This window comes from Neolamprologus multifasciatus, chromosome 10 (assembly GCF_963576455.1).
Source record: "Neolamprologus multifasciatus chromosome 10, fNeoMul1.2, whole genome shotgun sequence".
Lineage (NCBI taxonomy): Eukaryota > Metazoa > Chordata > Actinopteri > Cichliformes > Cichlidae > Neolamprologus > Neolamprologus multifasciatus.
Window position 1 is genome coordinate 21,163,485 of NC_140448.1, and position 24,829 is coordinate 21,188,313.

At 42.2% G+C, this 24,829-nt stretch overlaps 1 protein-coding gene across 5 annotated transcripts in view; it reads left to right on the forward strand.

The window, feature by feature from the left end:
- Window positions 1-24,757, forward strand: part of shroom1 (shroom family member 1) — a 31,976-nt gene extending 7,219 nt beyond the window's left edge. For 2 of the 5 annotated variants that reach the window (XM_085175476.1, XM_085175479.1), the window contains exons 2-10: window positions 12,640-12,680; window positions 15,150-18,066; window positions 18,156-18,342; window positions 18,615-18,667; window positions 19,224-19,844; window positions 20,033-20,623; window positions 21,196-21,298; window positions 21,932-22,204; window positions 23,557-24,757. In XM_085175476.1, coding sequence (XP_085031602.1) covers window positions 15,362-18,066; window positions 18,156-18,342; window positions 18,615-18,667; window positions 19,224-19,844; window positions 20,033-20,623; window positions 21,196-21,298; window positions 21,932-22,204; window positions 23,557-23,811 — 4,788 coding nt within the window. In that variant the 5' untranslated portion in view covers window positions 12,640-12,680; window positions 15,150-15,361 and the 3' untranslated portion in view covers window positions 23,812-24,757. Of the gene's footprint in view, window positions 1-5,982; window positions 12,681-15,149; window positions 18,067-18,155; window positions 18,343-18,614; window positions 18,668-19,223; window positions 19,845-20,032; window positions 20,624-21,195; window positions 21,299-21,931; window positions 22,205-23,556 lie in introns of those variants that run through there. The other 3 variants (XM_085175477.1, XM_085175480.1, XM_085175481.1) reach the window with 2 other exon arrangements.
- The last annotated feature ends 72 nt before the right edge of the window (window positions 24,758-24,829 follow it).

Below are 24,829 nucleotides of genomic sequence, written 5' to 3' on the forward strand. Positions count from 1 at the left end.
ATAAAGAAAACTTCTCAGAGCAAAAGCGCTTAGCCAAGATTACTTAGTTTGAGAGACTTATCAGCCTGTTGAGGGAACAAATTCTTTGCTTGTGATTGCATTATGATGGGAAAATGGGCTTTATACCAGCTGTCTATCTGGGGCTAGTAAGCAAAGTGCTGTGACTATAACTTCACATGGATACTGTGGTACCATGTGATTTTAAATTTTAGCCGAGACGCTTGAATTAGTGTATAGACCTATCAGCTACATTTGTATTAGTATAATTTGCTAACTGTAGATGTGTTTCTGTGTATTTTTATTTGTTATTTGAAATGCCCAGGGACTGCAGATGGAAATTAGCTAGCAGCTAAATCTGGTATAATGCACCTCCTCTCTTAGGAGATTAATGTTTTGTTCGTTTGGACATGGTCCCTGACAAATAAAGTGGAAAATGAAATGAAACTTCTGCTCCTGGAAGGAGAGGAACAAGGTTCACAGATGTTTCATTGGTTCTGGCTCGCGCTCGAACATGCGGTCAGCCCAGCTAGTTGCGGGAACATCAAGCAGGCGCTCCTCGCCTTTTGACTCACATAAAACTGCTAGACTCGGAGGTCATGCCATGCGGCAGCCATCTTTCTCCACAAACGTCACCTGTCTTTCAGGTTTCAGAGTTGAGTCCCGGCGTTGGTGACAAAACACACAGTCTTCAGGGTCAGTCAACGTTGTTCTGGTGTGGAGAGTCCCCAGGCAAAAGGTAGGAAATGCCTCGTGCTGGGCCTTTTTGCACAAAGAGAACTCACAACTTCTTGAGGACAGGGGTCTACAGGAGATTTCATCTTCTTCTTCTTCAGCCTACACACCAACTGAGTGGTGGCGTGATATTCTATACTGTGTGTGTTGTACTGAGGGAAACTGTCACTGCAGTCATTTCAAAAAGATAAATGATCTACTTCAGGTATGCATCAAAACTGAGGAAGTAGGTATCACTGGAAGTGTTTGGTACTGGTTTGTTTACTATGTGGTCATGAAAAAATATGTGTAGCATGCTTAAAGCTGGGAATTAAGAATTAAAAAAAATCTGTCATTAAGCTGCCCACTAGATTAAATGTACTTTGTGTGCATGTAGAGTGGAAAGATGATTAGCAGGGGTGAGGAGGTCAACTTACGGCTTGCTAGATCTGTTGCAATAAAGTGTAGTAGCATCTGATCATGGGTCAGCTTGAGCATTTTAGCTTCTGTTCTTTTTGTTAACTACCTTGAGAGATGTGATCAAACCACTTGTTTGTTTTGTGTGCTTTTAGGCATTTTCAGTTAGAAAGTTAGTATTTTAGGAAGCAGAAAGTTTATTTAGTGTGGTGGCTAAATTGCTCTAATATTGGTGTCTCTGTACCTGCAATGTTTATGCACGAAAGTACTTCTTTAGATAAACAGGAATTTAAAGTCAGACACCAGATGGTTTCTGACAAGTAACTGCCAAACAGTGAGGTGGTTCCCAGTCATGTTTATGTTCCAGGCACTTTATTCACTTGGTTACTATAGCAGATGAAATGCATCCTTCTCAAAAGGAAATCTGCTGGAAACCCTCACTTGTTTTACACTTTAAGAGGAATGAGTAGGAGACATGAGTGTAAATAAAGAAGAAAGAGACTGAGTGACATTAGAGCCTGGGATGCCAAGGCTAACAAATTATAGAAATTAAAGGAATAGTAGATTAAAGGGATTAAAACAAGTGATTATGAAAAGAATAAGTTATCAATTTTTCTGTTTAACTACCTGATTAATTGACTGAGTTACTGCTTGCAGCTCTGCCCGTTAGTCAGGCTCTGGTAAGGGGCCTTCATCTCTCCTTGGCTTAATCCGGTTGTTCTATCAGGGTGGGTAATCCTGATAATTTGCACTCATTGAGCGAAAACAAAAATGTGGAGAATGCTGGCCAATTTAATTTGCTCGATTTCATCTGCCATTTGGAGGGTGTTAAACTGAGCGGGGAGGTCACAGTGGCCAAGTGGGTTCTAGATTAAACATTCAAATCTCCTTCCTCAAAAATATGCTTTGGATCAGATCTGTTGTTCAGTGTCAAGTTGGAGGCAGAGGGAGAAGTGCATATTTACTGTTTGCCCACACAGACCGCCTCTATCTGCCTTCCCGGTTGTTTTGCAATTCAAATCTCCTAATGCAACACTGAGCAAATTTCCCCTTGTTGTCCTTGATGAAGCTGCTTCTCTGTATCTGGACTGTCCTTTTCATGCATCTAATAGCATAGTGCCAGGTAAAAAGAGGGAGATTAGAGGCATGTCTGCTACTTTCATCATGCCACTTTAGATAGTGATCAAACAGTTTCTTATACGTTTTCCTTTTTTATCCTCATGTTTGTTTTCTCCTTTGTCTCCTTCCTTTCCAGACTTAATGTCACTGACATGCCCAGCAGCAAAAGCTCCATGCGTGAATGACTCCTGTTGTCAGTAAGCTTTTGCCACTGACTGCAGTGACTCTGCATTTATGTGCTCTTTGTGGAAAGGAATTCAACAAAAGCAGGACAACAACATGTTATTCTACTGGCAGAGTTTATTGGTTAAATATTTTTTTTTGTGCCTGTGACTGGATGCAGGCTTAGTTTAATGGACCGACACAAGCACAGGTGTGCATTCAGGGTGGGTGGAGCCTGTTAGGTAACCAAACTAGGGCTGTAGCTGAATATTTGAATGTTGAGGTTTGTTCATTGCATAAGTGCATGGATGGAAGTTTCAGGATTTGCATGTTTCTTCTTCTTTTTTTCCTTCTTTTTTTTATACATGTGGAGGTACATGCAGTCTTAACTCTGATGCCTTGCTCTCATCACTCTGACATGAAGCCACGATCGCTCTTCTTCACTTCATGTCATAGTTACAAACTTAGCGACTTTTCATAGCGCTTTAGAAAAAAAAGCTATCCAAGGCGTTTCTCACCCCAGGCACGCCTCTCTCTTTTCCTTTGTACAATTTAGAAAGCTGCAACACCCAAAATAAGTGTGTGAAAGAAGAAAATTACAAGCATCCTGTTGCTTTTAACTTTCTCCCTGAGCGATAATTTCACTTGTCCATTTAGCCAAAATCACAGCACAGCCATTATCTTTATATAACATGTGTACAGCTTTTTGTTTTCTTTCCTTTTTTTTGTGAGATGACAACGCAGTAAAAAAAACATGTGACCCGAGCAGGAAACCCACATTTATATTTGTCAGCTGGACAAGCTTCAATAGAAGTGAATGGGGAAACGTGGTAAATATTTATTACTTGAGAAACTGCTGTTACAACAACTCGTGGGAACACTTCTTGTTTTGGTGTGTTTGATTGATAATTGACAATCTTTCAAACTCGAGTTACTGAGTGAGCAAAAACCTTTGTAGGAGTGTGCAGTGCCCTTCCTTGATGCTTGGATCTCAGCAGTGAGGGAGTGTATTTACTGTTAGAGTCTGGAATGCAGGTTTTCCCTCAAAACCGGTCTCTGAAATGCTTCTCTTATTTTCTGTGTTCTACAACTGTCCATTCACTACTGGTAATTGCCTCACATTATATGGGTACAAGGGAGCAGTAAGGCCAGACCAGGAATGCTGTTGTCTTGGAGTGCCGTTGGTCATTTAGTACTGTAACCTGACTTTAGCCACTCCAGGAGGTTGAACAATTATGAGAGGGGAAAACGCCCATTTCTACTTATGTCCTCTGAGTGTCTCAAAGGTAATAGGATAGTGTGTTGATGTGAAAATTTACGATCTGTGTGGCAGCAGATGGATGGGGATGAGATTTTGGATTTTCCATGACTGCAGTAACAAACCTTATAAACCTGAGACTAGACCCGTAGTATGTCCCTGTGTTGCTACTAAATGGCTGACATGGTTCTTAGAAGAAGGGTTGGTAAATTCTGATTAATCAAATAACTAAATCTAAAGTGTGCTTGGTCTCTGCGCTAATAGTCATAATTGGTGCTTAGGCATCTTTGCAAATATTCGCCATTGGCACATTGTTAACCTGGCACTTCTGCCCATGCATATTCCCTCAGTAGAGGATTAAATATTTAACGTCATTATGTAATCGGTATTGAAACTAAAACTTTGTCCTTATGATATAACAAAGCTTCACTACAGGCTTGTTTTTCCTGTCTGGAGGTGTCATGAGAACTTTTGGATTGCAAATCGAAATTAAGCCGCGCTGAGCACAGTGGATAGGAAAATGGGCAGTCCCTTTTCAACGTGTTTGTCTCAGAGTATGCCAGACATAGATGGTCTAAACTTATCTTTTAAATCAAATAGTGACCTCATTGCTTTGCTGAGGGCTCACAGTTCTGTGGTCTTCTCTTATGCACTTCTGTATTCGACCAGGAAGTGTCCCGCAGGCTGTCTCTTATCAGATGTTCACGTACTATCTACACAGGCCAACAGGTGAGCTCACTGCCAGTTTAATAGTATGAGTAATATTTAGATACAGCAGTTTAATTAACAACTTTTGTAAGAACCGTGTAGAAATTGAGAATTTCTTCCAGTGGACACTAGAGCACAAGAGACGCCATTGCGAACTAACCATTAACATAACTGATAACTGAATTCTCAGAATGGCCTGAGGTCGGGATGTGATCTGAAAGAAACGACAAGTAAAATTGGGGTTTTGTGTAATGATTATAACAGCCTGTTTGCTTTTACCTGCAGTACATGTTCTCGCTGCTTATCAAGCACATTCCTTGTGCTTCTGCCAAGCTCCCAATCCAGCCAATCAGCCTGCGATAACGCACTAAGTGCCATGTCACCATAAAGGGTCAGGTGTTTGCCCTGCTGATCAATATTGTCATGAGTGTAAAGTCAGCTATAAGAAAAGAATCTACTTACGTTTGCTAATTGGCACTACACGCACGTAGTAAAGCTGAGACTCATGGGAATGACCAGTACTTAGTTGTAAACCAAAGCACTGGATTTAACTTTAAGGTAATCATGGCAGTTCACTTGTAGTCATTTAAAGGTAACCCAGCTAGTAGTTGATGAGACATTTTGCTGACATCATGATGACTTGAGCACAACGTGTTAGAGATTAGATTTCATGATCAGGGTTTTTGCCCCAGTCCATTCAACAGAAGGAAATCTGCACTTACCCTTAATAATAACTATGTGAAATAAGTAGTATTTCTAATGCTCAATCTATTAAAGTTTAATTATAGAAGCAGATATGTGAGTTAGGCTGAGGCTGCTACTACATCTGACATGTTCTGCAGTAGGGATGGGTATCGTTTAGGTTTTATCTGATACCGGTGCCAAACCGGTACTTTTGAAACGGTGCCGGTGCTTAAACGGTGCTCGAACCGGTGCTTAAAGAATGGAGAACACAAAATTGGTCCAAAAACCTCTCATGTTCAGCTGTTTTTTTTGTAAAAAGATAACAATGTTAGCCTTTTCTGCAGCTATAGGGCATATATGGTATCACTCTTGGCTGGAAGCAGTGCTTTAACAATGGAAAAAACAAAAACTTTATCCAAAAACCTCTCATGTTTAACTGTTTCCCACTTTTTATTTGGTCATTTTTGCCTTTTTGGCCAGGGTGAAGGGAGTATCTGCCATCAAACAAGAAGACAGCCGCATGTAGCTATGATGGTGTTTGCTAGTTCACCTTACATACATTAATGTAATAACGTGGTTAGCCTACTCAACGTAAATTATACACGAACAACATTAAGCTACTCACGCAGAGAAGAACGGCTGCTGCTGCCATCATCATCCTCATCATTTCTGCTACACTGGCAGGGCTAGGGGCCAGGACTCTACTCTTCAGCTTTTTGGGGGATGTTGCTAACTCTTCGTCCGATAACAGGCACCACACCTGCAGTAGATGCGCTCGGTGTGAGGTCTCGCAGCAAGCTATCAAATACGGCGCATTTTTCGGCTTTTAAAAAAAACGCTATGCGTCGCCAGGTGTTTCATCGGATTTCAGGTGTTACCTCCTTTACACGTATCACCTTAAAGCACTTGTTGCAGGCTGCTGAGTTTGCATCTTTTGCTGTGAAGTACAGCAAGACTTTTGACCGCTTCGCCTTGGGCATTTTTAATCTGTAGCTCTGCTCTAAAAGAACGTACGTACCTGGACCCGCCTACTATCCCCGGAAACGTAAAATGATTGGCTAGAATTCAAAGTGTGTCACATCTCAGGAAAAAAAAGCACCGAAATAAAGCACCGAAATGTGCGCTGCTTTTCGGTCTGGTTACTACCGTTTATGTCAGAACCGGTGCCATCATGGCACCGGATACCGGTACCCATCCCTATTCTGCAGTAAGGATTACTACAGGAATACACACCTAAATTAACTGTAAGCTCCATGCTTTAAAATCAGAGTTAATTAGCTTCTTAATAAAGACCAGGAAACTGGGGCTACACTGATTTCCATTGTAAACCCTCAGAGAGAGTTAGACTGCAGCTGCTTTTGAAAAACCTGAGAACCAGGTCATATCATGTAGCCTTTGTGCTATAGAGAAGCCCATTAACAGCTTTACCCTGGGTTTACCAGCATTAATGCATTTTATGAGTAGTGTATTATATACTGTCTAGGTGCAGATGCATAGCGTCTTGCATAAGGATTTCCAAATCCTCTGCACTCTCTCTGTGATTATTTTTAGTCTTTGTTTTCTTGTTTACTTCTTTTATGTTGTTCATTAGTAACACATGTCCTCACGTGGTCTTTCCTGAAGATAGTATTTACTCTTATATTGGCATATATTCGTATTTGTTCTTTTTGGTTTGAAGTCGGTGTTCATACCTTGTCCATGACATTGATAGTGTAAGAGTAGGGATTGGTCTTACAAGAACAATACATGCTCTGTAAAGTCACTTTCTCTCCAGGAAGTCTCCACCTCTGTGAATTCACGTCCTCATGGTGAAGCCACGTGGTGTTGTAGCCCCAGCAGCAATGCCACCATGTGTGATATCCAGTGTTTGTTATGTGTCTATAGTCAGACCACAGCTCGTTATGTAACATGGCAGAGATGGTCTTTGCCACCAGGCGACACTGAGCTCACTGGTAGAGAATGTCAGCTGAAGACGTGAAAGTGGTCAGTAAAACGTGGCTACATTGTTACTGGATTTTCGATACTCAATGTAAAGCTATTTAGGTTTCAGTATATGTGATCTTTTATATGTGTGTATATCATAAACAGAAGATGTAAGCATGCATGTCTTAATAATAGTTGTGGTGTAGGTATTGGCACCAACAAATCTGTGACTCTTGGATGTCAGATGTGAGTGTTTGATTTTGGGATGGAGAAAACATGGATGAAGGGAAACCGAGTCTCCCCCCCCCTCCCCCCCCCTTAGTTAATAAGTAATAAATAATAATAAAAATAAAATAATTGGTACCTTGCTTGACGAGTTGAGCGACACGTAGTGCTTAAAGAAAAAACAGAGCTGAGCTGGATGAAGATCAAATTATCCTCCCTGTTTAGACTGCTAACAGTGTCTTCAGTGACAGCTGAGAGATCAGGGCTGAGCTGTGAGGGCTGACACTCAGGACCCAAGAAGAATAGACAACTTTTTTCTTTAAAGATAACTTTTTTATGTAATGAAGGAGTCATTGAGACTTTCCCCACCTCTAACCAGGAAGTGGGTCATTTGTTATTGTGCTTTTTTGTGGTGTTTGTCTCAGCTTCCTGTAGGGACCAGTCTCTTCTTTCTCACATGCTGTCGCCATGGCTCCTTTGTTGTTGATGGTATCATGCATTTACAATCACTTTTTATCTGCTGCCCTGCAGTGGTGTCTTCTGAATATTCTGAATATCTTCTGAATATTCTACAAATTAATTCCAAAATATTCAAAGTGGCATGCCCAAACAAAGATTGTCGTCTGCTTAACTGTGATGAAGGTAGGGGTCATAATTGTTATTCAGCAACAACATGAGGTGGTTCAGGCTGGTGGTGGTGGTGTAAAAGTGTGGGGGATATGTCCGTGCCACACAAGCGTTTTTTTAAACACCACAGCCTACATTGAGTATTGTTGCTGACCATGTCCGTCCCTTCATTAGCATAATGCACACATCTTCTGATGGCTGCTTCTGGGAGGTTAATGTGTCATGTCAGCTCAGATCATCTCAAACTGCTTTCTTGAACATGACAATGAGGTCACTGTACTGAAATGGTTTTTCACAGTCACCAGATCTCAATCCAATTGGACACCTTTGGGATACAGTGGAAATTGGATTCATGGATGTGCAGTCGACACATCTGGAGCAACTGTGTGATGTTGTCATGTCAATATGGAGCAAAATCTCTGTAGAATGTTTCTGCCACCTTTTTGAATCAGTGCCATGAAGACTTAAGGCGATTCTGAAGAAAAAAGGTGGTCCGACCTGGTAGTAGCATAGGACACCTAATAAAGTCTGTATCTAAATGATCAGATTATCTTATCAGGCCACAGGCCAACATTTAGTTTATTTAGATATATTTGTAATTGGCTGTTTACTATCTTTTTACATCTGGATTTTGACCTAGGTCAGTATGTTCTCAGATTTTATTACACATACCAAAGACTGAAAAGGATATGGAGCTGAAATTATGAATTTGCACGGCCCATTTTTAGACTGAGGCTCCATGCAGACTCGCCTTCACACAAGTAAAGCCCAATAGTCTGTAGGCTCTTACTATTCTAGTGCAGTGGAATTCCTACAGTATCCAGTTAAACTGACCATGACTAGATCACATTGCAAAGCCCTGGGGGGTCTTTAATACAAAAGTAATTGTCTTCTCAGAGGCCAGTTGAGAGTAGTTTATCATTCTTAGAGGCCTGTACTCATTTTTGAGCCAAGTGCTGCGAGGCACTATGCAGTTCCTGGTTAATCATTGACCAGGAAGGATACAAAATAACTTTGGTGCATGTTATTAATATACACTTATTGCCCTTGTTGGGTTTTCTGTGTGTCTCATCTTTGGCGTTTACGTAAGCACAGCTAAACTAAAGGGATGTTAGTAATTTGCATCTATGCAAACACAAAAGGAGTGTCATAGTTGCACAAACATGCATTCAGTGTTTGGCGTTGCAAACATATTGCTTTCTTTTTTCTATACTTTATTTTTGTTAAAACAACAACAACAACATGAAGTGGACTCAGTGTTGATATTGTCAAGTATTTAGGCCAGATCAGGGCAGGAATGCAGAGCTTATTAGAGTGTGACAGCTTGTCTTGGTCAGCTAGAGATTTTAGCCACTGATGTGAGCACTGCCCAGCAACAGTTTCACAGTTTCTCTCTGCAGCTCTCACTGTTTAATCATTGTGGTTCATACATATGTGTGTCTGACACACGCATACACAAAGAAGTACACTGCTGGTGCTAATGATAACACTGCATGGCAAGCCCCTTTCCTTTTCCCGCAACCAGCCGCTTTGCTCTGTCAGAGCTCAACATACATCCACTTCCAGCTTTTCAAATACGGCTTCCTCCCTACTTCTGTTTGATTGAGGACAATAGAATGATGCCCTGTTGGTCCTCTGGGAGGCTCTTGTCCAGAAGTGAAGTCATGTTTCTAACTTTTATTTTAATTTGAGCTTGTGTTGAGTCTCTTTTGCCTCCCTGGTAGTTAGGTTTTGTGGATTTCAGTGAAAGGGAATGTAGGTTAAAGCACTATGTGCATATTTCACTGAGAGTAAGTGAAGAATATCTTGATGTCTTGATGAAGGCCTTCACGAGCCAAAAAGTTCTTTGGCTTCTAATTTTGCACATTGAGTCAAAGCTTTGTTCTGTGAGTCTTGGTCTGCTTCTCATCAACTTAAATATCTGTCATTTCTATTTGCTGTGGTTGAACTTTTCTCAGACGGAGTGAATGTTCTGCTCTGCAGGAAGGCTCTGCTCAGTGCTGCAGCTGATATATATCCAAACACAGTGGGAGTTGTGGGCAGTAGTGTCCACATACAGCCCAGGATTGGTTTTCAAACTGCCAATCTGGTGTGCCTTTCTTTTTGTTTTTGTCAAAAGGATCACAAATGTGTAATTAGTATAATCACCAAAGTCAGAAGAAAAAAAATGATGATAATAATAAGATGTAATGATTTACTGTTTGTGATGAAAAAATCTTTTTCACCAACAGCAAGACAGCAGAGCATGGAAATCGACTTTCCGTAGTCCTTTATCATCCAAGTATCATACAAGTCGCCTGGACTTATTTTTGTAATTTTGTAATTTGCAAAATAATTAGAATTTTCTTGCTAGCCTGAAATTGTTGATCAACTATGGTAATGTCAAGCTGATGGTAAAATCTTGATGTAACTTCTTCCCTTGGTATATTGGTGCTGATGTGGTGATGCTTATTGTTCAGGAGAATACTGCATGACTTCCTGCGTGTTAACTCCAGGCATATATAAAAGTGACAGTGTGATGTTTTAGTGGTGGTGAGAGAAACAGCCAATGTGGCAGGCATACTGGCGCTTTTACAGTCATTTAAAGAGCACTTGTAAAGTGGGGCCCACCACCGGGAGGGTCAACAGAAATCTTGACGTGTCTACAAAGGTTCAGAGGTTTTGTTGACTTTACAAAGATAAACCTTTTGAATATGGCTTAGCTATGAGCCATATCTGTTATAGAAAGCTGTTAAGTTCATGACAGTGTTAAATAGGACTCATTTGCGGTGGATTCTGGGTAAACTAAGTCCTTTTTCAAAGTTAAAAACTATGCAGACACATGTCATTACTCTGCTTTGAGGACTGTAGCAGAAAATGCTTGCCTTCTGGAAAAATGAGACAACTGCAGTGACATGGTGCTGGAAAAACACTTATTCAGTATTCTAATTAAGAGCAACAGTACCAACAGTAGTTTGTGGGCTCATAACAGAAGCATTAGTTGCGGTCTGTCTGGGGGGGTGTCCATCAACCAACCTGTTGTCATTTTTCTCAGAAGATGTAACAGGGCCAGCAGGATTAACCGTTTTAATAGCTTCTCCCTGCATATTTGTCTTTCTTTCTTTTGATCTTCTTGGCATCCTCTCTTTTTCTATTTCTGCCTTCTGAGAGTCATATCTGTTTCTCAGAGACTTGGTGGTCCAGTCTCGTGGCTTCATGGTGAAGGTCACGCTGGAACATGTAATCACCATTAAAAGACATTAAAAAAAGAAAGAATTTAACACCCCCCTCCCATACTTCATTCCTCCCTCTCTAGATCAGCCTAACCTCTCTTCCTCTCATTTGTTGGTTTTATGAATCCCGTCTTCCTAACAAAATAAAAACAAGCTCCTTCTGTGACCATTTCTTTTAAACATAAAAAAAATCTGCTTTTTGAATAGCCTGCAGTTCTTAAATTTTTTACTCTCCCCTCCATCTGCCATGATATAGTCCTAGTCCTAGTTGCCAGGCAGAAAGTGGTCATGAGCTTGTTTATGCGTAACCTCAATATTTAAGGTCAACCCCTCTCATGGATTTCTTTTGTAATCACGTGTGGAAATTGCTTTAAGCTCAAATCTAGCTCAACAATTGACCATTCAACATACTTGAAGCCAACTTTGCTTGCCTGTTTGCTTTTTTAAGTGTTATTATAGTCAATTTTCTCAGTGATAATGCTACAGTTTTACATGCTAATGTTTCTTTCCTTCTCTCAGCATGATCATAAACAAAAGTTAGAGTACATTTACAACAGGTGGAGTCAGCCAGCAGTGAAATTACTAGCACATCGTGGATGTGGCTGACAGTAACAAAGATTCCGCATAGCGGAGCACTAGTGGTGCCAGCCTCAATAGAAAACAACAGTGAAAGCAACAAGGCTCTTTGTACAACACTACACAATCACGCAGGAGTTTTGAAAGATGAGGTTATTGTTGACTCGTGTGACTGACTGATCAGCGTCGTGTTGCAATGCTAAGGTTTAAGTCTTCTCTTAATATTGTGGGGTTTTTTGCCCATTTAGGGTTTAATAAAACTAACCTGTTAATTCAAAGTGTATTATTGACATGGTGAACATGCTTTACATTTGTAGGTTTAAAAAGAGGCCACTTATCTCAAACCAACACAAATACTGCAGTACTGCTGTGTGATATTTTTGTTTGTGTGATGCCCAGTTTATGAGTTTATTAAGAAATACAGAGGAGACTTGTAGAAATTGTGGAAAGAGGAAAATTAGGATGAAAGTGGGGGATAGCTGTTCTTTGTGACTGTTTTTTTTTTTTTTTCCCCTCTGGGGTGGAGGCTGGGAGGTCACCCATACACCCACCCGACCCACCACCATTATCCCCTCCCTCCTGCCTTGGCTAGTCTCCATGTGCCGGGCTCAGGGCCTTGGGAATGAATGGCGCCCGGGCTGTGCTCCGTCTTTGAAGCCAGCCAGGAATGCGAGGCCTCTTTTTTTTTCCTCCCCTCTCTCGCTCTCTGTTGTTTAGGCGGCCGGCAGCACTAGCAGCTATCTGCAGCAGTGAAATATTCCCTCCGCTGCGCTCATTGTGCATCGGAGAGCCGGACGTCATCGGCTAGCCAATCAGTGGTCCCCGCTAGGCAGCCTCGGGTCTCAGTGGGGGGAGAAGGAACCCGCTAGAAGTCTTCTCTCTAATATCTGGCTCTCCTGGTTACTTGGTCTGGTCCCTCTTTAGAAGACGAACAATGTTCTGAATGAGAAACAAGCATGGAAATCAATTGGCAAATCTTTATTTCAGATTAAACTTAGGAAACACTCTCTTTTTCAGATGGAAATCAGGAAGGGCAGTGACTTTGACTCAGAGTTCTGGTGAGTTTTTCTTTTTCCTTTCTTTCTGATGGTGCTCCCTAAAGTTTATACATTTTCAATCCAATCTGAACACAGTAGAGCTCCAGATTAATTCCCTCTCCGTTTTGCTGCTGTGACACTTGGTCTGTTTTTCTAACTTGTGTTCAGCTTTCCTGTTGTCATTGTTCACTTCTCTTGTCTCTTGTTGTTGTGGTTTGCGTGTGAGAGTATTTGTCTGGGCCGGTCACCCTCTGCCTTACCCTCCCTCCTTCTCTCCCCTCTGTACATTTTGTCACTGCCTGTCCCCTCCATCACTTCCACTTCAGCGCTCCCCTGTTTGGGAGCCTCTCTCTGTTCACAGTGGAAATAGGATGGCTAGAAAACACACACACACACAAAGGCACACGCAGAGTAACACACTACAGATCAGAAGGCCCTTCATAAACACATGGGATACCCCCCTTGATAATGTAGTTTAGCTGTGAATGGCTCCTGGGAGGTGGGTTTTGTGTATATGCAAAACGGCCACCTCGGATTATCTGTTATGCAGTTTTTTTTAATACCAGGCAAAAAACCTGGAAACACTGGGAAAAAAATAAATTCTGAAAGCGACTGTAAGGAATCTCAAGTCATCATTGTGGTTTGTGAATGAAACAATTCCCGATTACACAGGAAACAAAATCAGTTGAGCAAAATCTGGTCGCTGGTGAGCCCTAAAACTGGGTTGGTTGGCTTGACTCTGTTATATTAGCAGCATTTGCTTTTGTGTATGCATGACAGGTGTGTGACTATAAACTTTGATGACATAGTGAAAGAAATGCATGCAGGTCATGGGAGAGTCCACTGTAACGCTCAAACGCCACAGTCACTTGCCAGAGCTGGTTTTTGTATGAGAATGAACTGCAGTGACTATATGAACAAATATCCACTGCAGAACTCAATATGCAGTAAATAAGTATATAAAATCTAAATTTGATTGTTTCTATTCAGTTCCTGATCAAACAGGAAACTGGCAGAATCTGTTTGTTAGCAGCACATCACTCACATAGGCACGGGGCCTCAACATTAAATAGTATATTGTATATACATGTCAGAACAGTTACCTTTAGAGTCGAGCAATTACATGTCCATAATGTTGCAGATAAAAAGTGTCATTTGAAATGGTGTGACACTAGCGGTGCACAGCATCTTCCAGTCACGGGGTCAGGTGGTGAACTTGATAAAATCTGAAAATTTTACATATTTGCAGATATTGCTTCTGAAACATTTAGATTAACATTGAAGGAGAGGATGGTGATCTTTTTATAATTAAATTGTGCATTGATCATTGATTATTATGTTACTCTTAACATATCATATTTTAGACAGTCATTTGACAAAACAAATACATAAATGAAATACTGCGGTGTGCAGTGAATAAGAGGAAAACAAATGTTTTTATGAGCCACTTGCAACAATGCATTATACACCTGTCACATGACTAATCCTCAGGTGCTTCTGTTCTTCTATATGAAATTCCTGACATTTTTTCATGTGTGTGCTGCAACGTGCTCTGCTAGTCTCAGGGAACTTAATTAGAGGTCTTATTGATGCAAAACGGCAGACCCCTTCAACAGGTGGTTAACTGCACTGACCCACAAAACCAAGCTGGCGTGAACTGTAAGAACCCTAAAACAAAAATAAAAGGCACGAAACTTGACTTGCTCACATAATAGTGTTAATTTTGAGTACATGTTGAGGCAGACAAAGGTGTAATTGTGTTAAAGGGAGTGTACTTTAACTGTCTAAACTTGTTTGATTGATACTGTTTTAGTTTGCTTTTGATTACAAAATACTATCTCACATGCATTAATAAGAAAAAAATATTAATGTTATTTGCCTGTAAGCCTAATGTGAACAACATGAACACTTTAAACCTGATGCTCTTAGCTCTCTGCTAGAAGAAAACAAATACTAAATCAGTGAAACAATGTATAATTTGTCTTTACATCTTATAAGGGATCACACAGAATTTCCCAACAGAGGAATTTGACCTAGAAATGCTAAAGCAAAGCAAATATTTTTCACTGTTGACTTACTGTTTTCTGACACCCTCCCTGCTCCCCTGGCATAGCTAAGCAGAAGGCACCTTGCAAAAACATACATTTTCACAAACATGCTCTACAGTCTGGGTGAAGGTGGTTTTCTTTCATTTTCCAGTGTTGTTGTTTGTGTAGTTTTCAGCCACAGGACATGCCATGTTGATAATTTACAACAAACTTGCGTGCCATGCCTTGCAAAGCAGTTTAACAGCTATGAGATCGGGTGTTTGTGAAAACTACCCAAAGCTAATAAATAGTCATATCAGCCTTTTACTGCTTGTAGCTGTCTGAGCACATATTTTCTCAAACCACTTAACTCTTGAGCAGTCATTTGTACCACGTTTGTCCTGAAACATTAAGCATAAGTTGAGTTTTCAGGCCTGTGCTGTGTTTGTGTTTTCTTCCCCAGGAGCAGACTGTTTCATGGGGCTCTGACTACGGAAAAGGAAGGCAGGAAAATGACCTAAATAGTAACCAACGTGACGGACAACCTGGTGCAGATGTGTTTGTGGTAATTTTCCCAGTTTCAACCACAAGGAAGACACATGCATCAGCGCTCATACACGTACACCATATCTACAAATTCTGCCCTTCCCTTCCTGCCATTCGCCCCAGTCCTCCATGGATTCCTACAACTTCCACTTTGAGAGAATGAGCAACGTGGATCTGCATCCTCTGAGCATGCCTGTCAGCCGGCTTTCCCCAGCCAAGTCCAGCAGTAGCATCGTCGACCAACTTGCACACCACCAACACGGCAAAGGAGACTCTGCCTATAGCTCCTTCTCTGGTGGTTCCACTGCCCCAGACTATCCATCTCCCTTTCTTCCAGAGGACCTTCAGCCAAACTCCTTCAGCCACTATGCTGATCTTAAGTATGTAAAGTCCATTTACCATCCAACCCAGGTTCTGCAGTCTGACTCAAAGACCATGGACCAGCTCTATCGCTCAGTTGAATCTATCACCCAGGAGTACCGCAACAAAACTAACACTAATGTAAACCACCTTAACCACAATGGCAGTAACAGTGTCCATACCAACAACAAAGCACTCTCAAAAAGAGAGATGCATTTGGGGAATTCAGCCCAAAGTGCTGTCCCTCCTGTCCGTCCTCCTCCAGTTCCAGCACGCCTGGATAGTTTTATAGCTACTAAAAACTTTGAAAACATCCATCATAATAATGCTGAATTTCAGCTCCAGCAGCCTTATCAGAAGGCCAGACCCCAAGTTCGGCAGCACCATGATCTAAATGCCACAAAACCTGAGACAGCTAATGCTGATACGAGCAACTCGGACTTCACTTCTGACCCAGTATACCCAGTTTGGAGAGGCTCTCAACAGCAGCAGCCACAGGCACAGGTGCCACCAAGCTACCGACCCCACCTCCAGCCTAATGATCAGACCAGGCTGCCACTGAACCCAGAATACCTATCCATCAAAGAGAACAAAGCTGCCTCTGAGCAGCAGAAGTCAGCAAACAATCTAAGCCGATCTATTCCTCGAGGCACAAGTCAGCCTGACCACCTGCCAGCCAAAAAGCCCCCGAGCACTGGTGGATGTAATGGAGACCATTATAGCAAAGCTAGTAAGCGCCATCTTGAAAGTCAGCGCAAAAGGGCGCATTCTGCTTACGACTGGCTTGGTTCAGAGCCAGCCCGAGCTGCCAGCCCCTGGGGGAGTAATGATCAGAGTCTTATCAGCGGCAGCAGCATTCAGCACAAGGGTCAATACTACTTTGTCACTGGAGTGTGTAAGCTGTCTGAGTCTGGTTTGAAGACGCACTCTCTTTCTGTTTGTGGTTCTGAGGCTGGAAGTGAAGTTTCTACTGTGTTGGAGACGCACAAGCTAAGAGAAAGATGCCACAGCACAATGGACAATTTGTTTAGACCTCTCCAAGAGACTTCTCGCTCTTCCAGTGGTACAATTCTAGATGAAAATGATGTTTTCACTTCTGTTACCCCAGGAAAAAATATGATCTCAGAGAGTCGGGAGCAACTTAAACCGTCCTTTAAGCTGACGCAGTCCTCGCGAAGCTTCGATGCCTTAGAAGAAATTGACACAGTGCAGAATCGAGAAATTGGCCGGCACACTGCCAGCAACCCTATATTTTATTGTGGTCCCGAAAGAAGCTGCTCACAATCAGCCTCACCAACAATGGAGGATACATCACTGATTAGCAATGAGCAGTCCAACCACCACAAGAGAGACGATCATGCAAAGAGAGGGAAATGGCAGCCCTTAGGGGATGTTGCAAGTGAGAGGATAAACAAGGAAACAACCCCGCTTCTGTACCACCTCACTGGTGCCAGCAGGGCAGCATTACAGCCCAAGAATGAGCCTGGGATCAGTGTAAAAGGCAAGGAAACAGTCTTAAACAAAACAGGCCAAGGTGATGTGCCAGTAAATGACAGTGAGACACCTCCACAGGGCGATATTAGCAAGAATAATAGAGGTGATGATATTTCAGTTGCCTGTAACACCTTGGATGACTCATTTAAAAAGTACTACAAAGAGAAGCTGAAGGATGCTCAGTCAAAAGTTCTGAGGGAGACGTCATTTAAAAGGAGGGACCTGCAGCTGTCGTGGCCACACCGGATCAGGGAAAAGCCAGAGCTGAGACCTGGAGTGATTCACCGTTTCTCATCATCACAGGACTCAGAGACTTCTAGCGACACGCTCACTCCTTCTGTCACTTCAGAAGGGATGGAGAAGGGGAGCATAAAAGAAGAAGACATCAGCGATCACATGGAGATTGGCAAAAAGCATGAAAATGAAAGTGGGAGGCCAACAAATGTTGCCCAGCCACAGGTGGCACGAATTGGAAGCAGAAAGAGACTGACTCCTGAGCAGAAGAAGATGTCTTACTCGGAGCCAGAGAAACTCAACCACCTCGGCGGTGGCCCACACCACTCAGCCTGCCGCTCATTTGGCAATGAAAGCGACAACCTGTTTGTGGATCAAAATGAGGGAGAGGAGCAGGTGCCGCAAGAAGAGCAGGGATTGGTTGAAGCACGGAGGAAGATGTTTGAGACAAGAGGTCGAGCTCTTTCAACCTCGAGCACCTCGAAGACAAACCTAAAACATCTGCGACATCAGGCTCTGGTGGATTACATGGAGCGTAAGACGGGCCATAAAGCGGCCGAACCCCAGCAACCAACGTCTCAGATACCACCTCCACCCAGACAGAGGCACTCTCTTGGGGAGAAACCATTTGACTGGCCAGGTCCCAGGTCTCTATCGGGGAATTATGAAGCTAAAAATACAAAGAAGAAGCTTAACAGACCCCACTCTGCAGGCCGAATCCTTGATTCCTCCACCAGCTCGATCAGGTACAGCTGAGAAGCTTCTTTTGGTTCTGCCTTTGTAGTGTGGATTAAATCAAGCATTTAAAGTATTCTGTTTAATTTTCACAAAACAGGTATGCACAGTTCTTCTCAGCACAGTCCTGTTCAGGCCAATATGGTGGCCAGCAAAATCAGTCCAGATGGAGAGAGAGCCAAGGTCCTTCTCAGGGAAAGTCTGCATCAGCGGAGAGTCTCTTGGACCAGCCAGAACCACCCAGTTTCCTTAGGAACCGTTCCACATCCACACCGCACACACTTGAGGTAAAGTAGGCCAAATTAGTGGCAATATCATTAAAAAGCCCTTAGATGTATCCTTAATATGACATTCCTTACTAAAGTCACCTGTAGATTTCCTTTCACAGATATAGTTAATTAATTTAGAGTCTGTATTGCATTTAAAAAGCAGCAGCGTAAATACTAAAAAATTAAAATTAAAGCAAAATATTTCAGGTCATGTTCACTTGGCAGTGTAGTGATTTCTGACACCAGTACAAATTAAATTCAGTGTTTTTGTTCTTTTTTTGGGTCTGCAGGCAAATGAATATGAGGAGGATCTACTACCAGCTAATACTATGGAGACCAGCAGGTATGCACCAGTGCTGCAGATAATTTGGGACACTTTTATTGGGTTTTAGGTCAGAGAAGTATTAGGTCAGTGATGTGTGCACTGTGGCACAGACTATAAAGCTCAACTTGTTTCATTGTGGTGCTGGAAAGTCAACACCAACTTCCTCCAGCTAACCGACATTCCTTTTAAAAGATTTACACATGGACCATAAAAGAAGAGTAATGGACTGAACCAGTTTCAATAAGTTAGCCTACTTCTTGAAATTATGTTGATTTCGAACATTGATATTTTTATTTTCTAGAAATTATTCATGTTTAGGTAAAATAGTGGCACAGTGGCTAGAACTGTTGCGAGATGTTCAAATCAGACATCCCCATGTCTGCGTGGGTTCTCTTTGGGTACTGCAGCTGTTCGGGTTAGGTTAATTGGTGATTCAAAATTGCTTTAGGTGTGAATGGTTGCTCTTCTGTCTTTGTGTTGGCCCCTGCGGTGTACACGTCATTGCAAGGCTTTCTGCTCCAAAGTAACTTACAGTTGCCATGAATCTTTATGTCTGATTCTGTTCTTATTTTAGTTCTGAGAAGATTGCCATTAAGGAATCCTCGAGAAAGTCAGCTCCTGTGGACCATCACCAGGTCCGTGTACCGTCACAGAGGGGAAAATCCATGGAAGAGCTTGGGGTATCCCAGGTGACAAAGGTGTCAGCCCTGAGTAAAAGTTCTGAACAGCTGGATCATCTGTGGAGGCATTCGAGTGAGATGGGACGACCAGACTTTTCTGATGAAAGAGAAGCCCAGGGGCAGGAAAGAAGGAGGAAGAAACAAAGTGTTTCGGAGAAAACAGGAAAAGAGCCAGAGATTGTTGGTCAGAAGCACACTCAGGGACAGTCACAAAACCAAACCCAGAGGAAAGCCCTGTTGAAGGAGAACTCAAAGGAGGATGCTACAGTCAGATCAAGGAACTCAAGTGGATCAATCTCCCCTATCTCCTCCTCTTCCCCTTCTCAAGCCAAGGTTCATCCTGCGAGTCCTGGATCTCATGGCCCTGTCACAGATGAATGCAGGTCTAGCAGACCGCCTAGTGAGACTTCCTCAAACCCACCGTCCCCTGGAGGTGAAGAGATCACTGAGAGGGAGATTAAATCCACTGCATCCACCCCCACTCAGACAAAGCTTCCTTTTGAAAACAGGTCCAGGTAAGATTAGACCCCATGTGAAAATAGGTATTGTTTCCATTTTGGGGAGACAAAAAGTGCTAATTAAATGTTCCATACCAGTTTCTTCCTCATTTGAATTAATCAGTAACAGGAAACATTACATCAAAAAAAGATTTTGCAAATTTCATCAAGTGTAAATCTTTATCGTGATTTTTCTTGACTTCCAGCAGAGGCAGCACATCTTCTGTGACTGAATCAGAGAGGGAGCAGTCGGTGAATGAACCAAGCAGTAATGGCCAGCCACCTGATTCAAACCATGAGGTGTCTCTGAGCTGTGGCGTCACCACAGATCCTTTGCTCTGGATTCTGTCTCCACAAGAAGAGGTCAAAGAGGAAGTCAAGACTACACCTCTGACTGACAGTGTTTTCGACTCCACTAGTGCAGTCCCGCTAAAGCAGATGAGTGAAACCTCTGTGTCTCCCTGCACGTCGGTCTCCGACGAAGACATCAGTCATCAGGTGGATGAGGAGAAAGATCCGGTAATGGAAGATGAGAATGTGGGAGAAAACCAGGAGATGGAGGAAAGGGGAACACCAGAGGGAGAGACGGAGGGCCAGGAGACACCTGCTGAGAGACCTAAGTGGGAGGAGCTTGTAGAAGCAGTTGTCGGAGCCGACCAGACGTTAGCTAGAGTGCTCTACCCACTGACCAATCGTAAGACAGCGCTCATGCTGATGGAGCAGCTGCTGTCGGAGGACACACTGCTCATGGAGGAGCACTACAAGAAGAAACAAGAGCAGAATGGAGCAGCAGAAAGGTAAATGTTCATGTGCCAGAAGAAAACACTTCAGGTAAACTCAGCAGTGGTAAACAAAGCAGATGGAATGACTATTTTTCAGTTTACACTCGTGGAAAATAGAAATTTTGCTGGAGGTCTTCTTCACTCCTGAAGAAGAAGTAGTTAACGTAAAGAATGGATAATAATAGCCAAGCTAGAGTTTCCAATGGTGTGCAGCACTCAGGTAATTAGGATTTCTAGTTTGATGGGTTTCCATGAAATTTGACACTAGTTTAAACTGGCTAACGAACTGAGCTCCACTGGTGCTTCTGTTATCTTGTGTAACATCTCATGCACGGACACACCTGTATATTTGCTTACTGCTGTGCATGCACTTCTATTTCTGCTAATGTAAGCACACTTCAGATACAAAGAGAATGTGCAGATGCATTTCAGAGTATTTAAATGTGCAGAAAACATTTGGACTTTCCTCAGTTAACTCTGTGTTGCTGTTAAAATGTGGCCCGGCTGAAACAAGCATGTCATTTGAGCATGTCTATATTGTGACAGCAGGAATCGAGTTGTTTTAACATAACCAAATTTCATTGCAGTGCTGAAACAGTGGAAGGGTCTGAAGCCTCTCCCTGTACCCCTGCTCCTGACAGTGAGAAATCAGCAGACCTGCAAAGCAAAACTGACATCACAGAGAAGAAGGTAATCATCATTTTATGCAAATAGTGAGTAGTTTAGTTCAACGTGCATTACAGAGCAAGTATAGCTTAATCGTTTTTTCAACATTAAAATTCCTCACGACAAGTAAGAAGAAATAATTCATTAGTTGAAAAACATTCAAGATATCCCTATGAGACCAAAGGTCTGTCTGCTTTATGGGTAAAAATACTCTGTATGTCTCAAATCACTGCTTTGTTAAATGAGTGAAAGCCAGACAGAATGAGCACTGCTTTTATGTGAACAGTTTGAACTGTGGCCTCATTCCGTTTTAATTTTTAAACCAGAGCCTCTGGTGATTTCATATTGATACCATCTGTAAGCTATTTGGCCTTAAGTGGACTATTCAAGCAGCAATAGTTCTGTCTCTTATCACATGATATACCGTCTGCCTCTTATCAGTGTCTCCCTCTTGTCTAATGTTTGGCTTAGCAAGTAACTCCCCCCTGTTCCTTGCTGCCATGCACACTCACTGCTAGTACAGTATACCTTCATGGCATGGTTCCACGGCAGGAAATGTAAAAAAACCCCATATTTTTAACTGGTTTATATCCAGCCTTTTTTCACCACATCTCATTTATCTAAAGCGTCTCAAACTCTTCTCTTTGTTCTTTTCAGCGTTTGTTGGCTTCGTATATCGAGGACCGTCTGCGCTCTTATGAAGAGACGCGTGGAGCCCTTCAGGTAGAGGTTCAGGAGAACACAGCCCGCGGGGAAGCGCTACAGGTGCTGGTCCATGAGCGCTGTCTCCCTGTGGAACTGGAGAGGTACAACCTGTTCATAGGTGACCTGGAGCGGGTGGTCAGTCTGCTGCTGTGCCTGTCTGCTCGGCTGGCCAGGGTACAGAACACCCTGAGCACCGTGGATGAGAACACTGATGCTGAGGAGAAGGTGGGGAACCAGAAACATTGACTCTGACTGGCTGATTCTGCATGCCAACTATTGTGAAAATAACGCTGGATAATTCATTTAGTATTTTTAATTAGCGTTACATAATTGTTTAACAGGGATTGTTTTGAAAACTCTCCAAAATTCTCCAAGTTTCTGCAAAGAAAACCCACAATCACTCAATTTTCGATTTTCATGAACACATAACAGTCATTCACATTACATAACACATATAATTAAAAAAAATTAAAAGCATTTTAGATCAAATGATCTGATAATAATTTTTTAATGAACTCTCTCAAATACACCAGCATGTGCTCAATGTATTTTGATGCTATTCACACGCTGATGCTGTTTACACATAAACACTAAATCATGTGAGTAAAAGCATACTGTCAGCGAGTGCTCCTGAGAGAAATGCTACGTCACTAAGCTTAAGGATCTCAATATACACTGTGGCTCATTAGGAGCTTCTGGCAAAAAGACCACAGAGAGCGAGTGTTAGAAGTGTGCAGCTGCTCCCATGCCCTCAGCTATACTCTTGTTCTGTTTACTTTAGAACAGCAAACACGCCACTTGGGGAAAAGTTGAAGGGCAGCTGTAATGGAGTCAAGGTTTCTCACTTTGTGGAATTTAAAAAATGCTGCTGGGTTTATCTGGGCTTAATTGCCACTTTTCAGCTTATCACATGTTTGAAGATTAATTTGATGGATCACACTTTGATAGGGGCTTCACTTAAAAGAGTTTTCATGTTGCTAATTTCTTCTCCTAAATAATTTCTACACTCTCTTAATTAATCATTAATCCAGTGGCTACGTCACAGGTGTAACACGAGTTCTGGCTGTGCTTTCTTGCCCTCTCTGAATAACCTGTTTCAGTGTTTCCAGCATAATTTTTTGTATGTTTGCATGGATGCATTAGACCTCCAGATTTTCCCCTGAAAAGACTCTTTGTTAGCCCTGTGCTCTGTAATAGCAGCGCTGAGCGTGCTGCATACTGAGGGCTTGTTAGAGGGCTCATTTGTTTTCTCGCTGTTATCAGCAACACTGGTATTTACACTGACTCATCGAAACTCCAACCCAGTTTCGATGACATTTGTAACTACCCTGCCCTCTGTTGACACAAGGAAACACTGCACCCTCTGTCCTGTAGCTGTTTGAAACATAATCGTGCAACTTTCACTCCTCTTTATCTCCTGTCACTTAAAAAAACACCCCAAAATATGAGACAAAATGTCACATGATTGTTTTAGGGATTTATTTTGGTTATCAACATGTGTCTAATAGAGAGGAAATGTAGCCTTTTAACTCTATCACTTAGAATTGATCATTTTTTCTCTTTGCGTTTCCACGCAGCAATCTCTGGACAGTCGCCATCGTCTGCTATGCAAACAGAGGGAGGATGCCAAAGATCTGAAAGATAACTTGGATCGCAGAGAAAACCTCGTCTCAACCTTCCTGTCACGCCAGCTGTCTGCCGAACAGCTACAGGACTACCGGCGCTTCGTCCAGACCAAGGCGTCGCTGCTTATCCGGCAAAAGGACCTGGAGGAGAAGCAGAGGCTGGGAGAGGAGCAGCTGGAGGCCCTTACCGGCCGCCTGGATCTGTGAGGGGGAAGTTTTGGATTTGCTTCGCTTACCTAAAGTGAGGATGGCTTCTTCAAAATGAGACATGTAGAGACATGTTGGCTTTGTAGAGGTCCTGCTGGTCTCTGCAACCCTTTGCACTCTGTCATGACTGTTTTGGTCATTGAAAAGAGTTTAGCAGAGCTACAGCAAGACCCACGATACCCCTCTTCTATCTATTTGTTTATATAGGCAGTGCACGAGGTGAGCAGTAATGACTGAAGTTGCTTACCTTCCTGTCAACTGCTGAGACTCATAAATGCTCACTGACTCCGCCCACCACTGTTTCCAGGCTTGTCCCACTACGGTACATCTTTTACTTCGAACAGGAGTGAACTGTTTTTGTTTGGGGGGTTTTCTGTGTGCCTTGATGATAGCTGAAGCTGTGGAACATTTTCCATTAGAGCTGCTGTGGGGACACTTTTTAGCAATGCAGAAACCCTCCCTTCACTTTTCATTAGTGCTTCAGCCCTGTATCTGCACCTGTGGAAACCTACTATAAGCTTTAAGATTGTATTTGAGCAGCGGGAGGACGCCAGCGAAAGAAAACAGTGTGAAAGAGAGCGATGTACTGTATCATATCAGTAAAAATGTACAATAGATGTAGAAGATTTAATCTTTTTTTAATGTTCTTATTTTTAAATGTGTTTCAAATGAAGGCACTAAAAACCAAAAAAAAATAGGTGAATGGAAAAAAGCACTTTGTAAAAAAAAAAAACCTAAATGCACATTTCTTCAAATCAGATTCAAGATCATTTCAAGTGGAAGCCTTACTCCATCCATTTAAACAATATTTCTTCCTGTTTCAGGTTTGTTTTAAATAGGAATGTTGAAGTGATCTTTTTTAAAAGGTACACGAGCGCATCAATCAGCATGAAAAATTGTGCACAAATTCTTTTCCAGTTAATTTCATTAAAGCCTTGATGATTTATACTGGAATAGTTCTTCATACGGAGGTGCTAAGCCTCTTAAAAGCAGATTACACATAAGCAACAATTATATC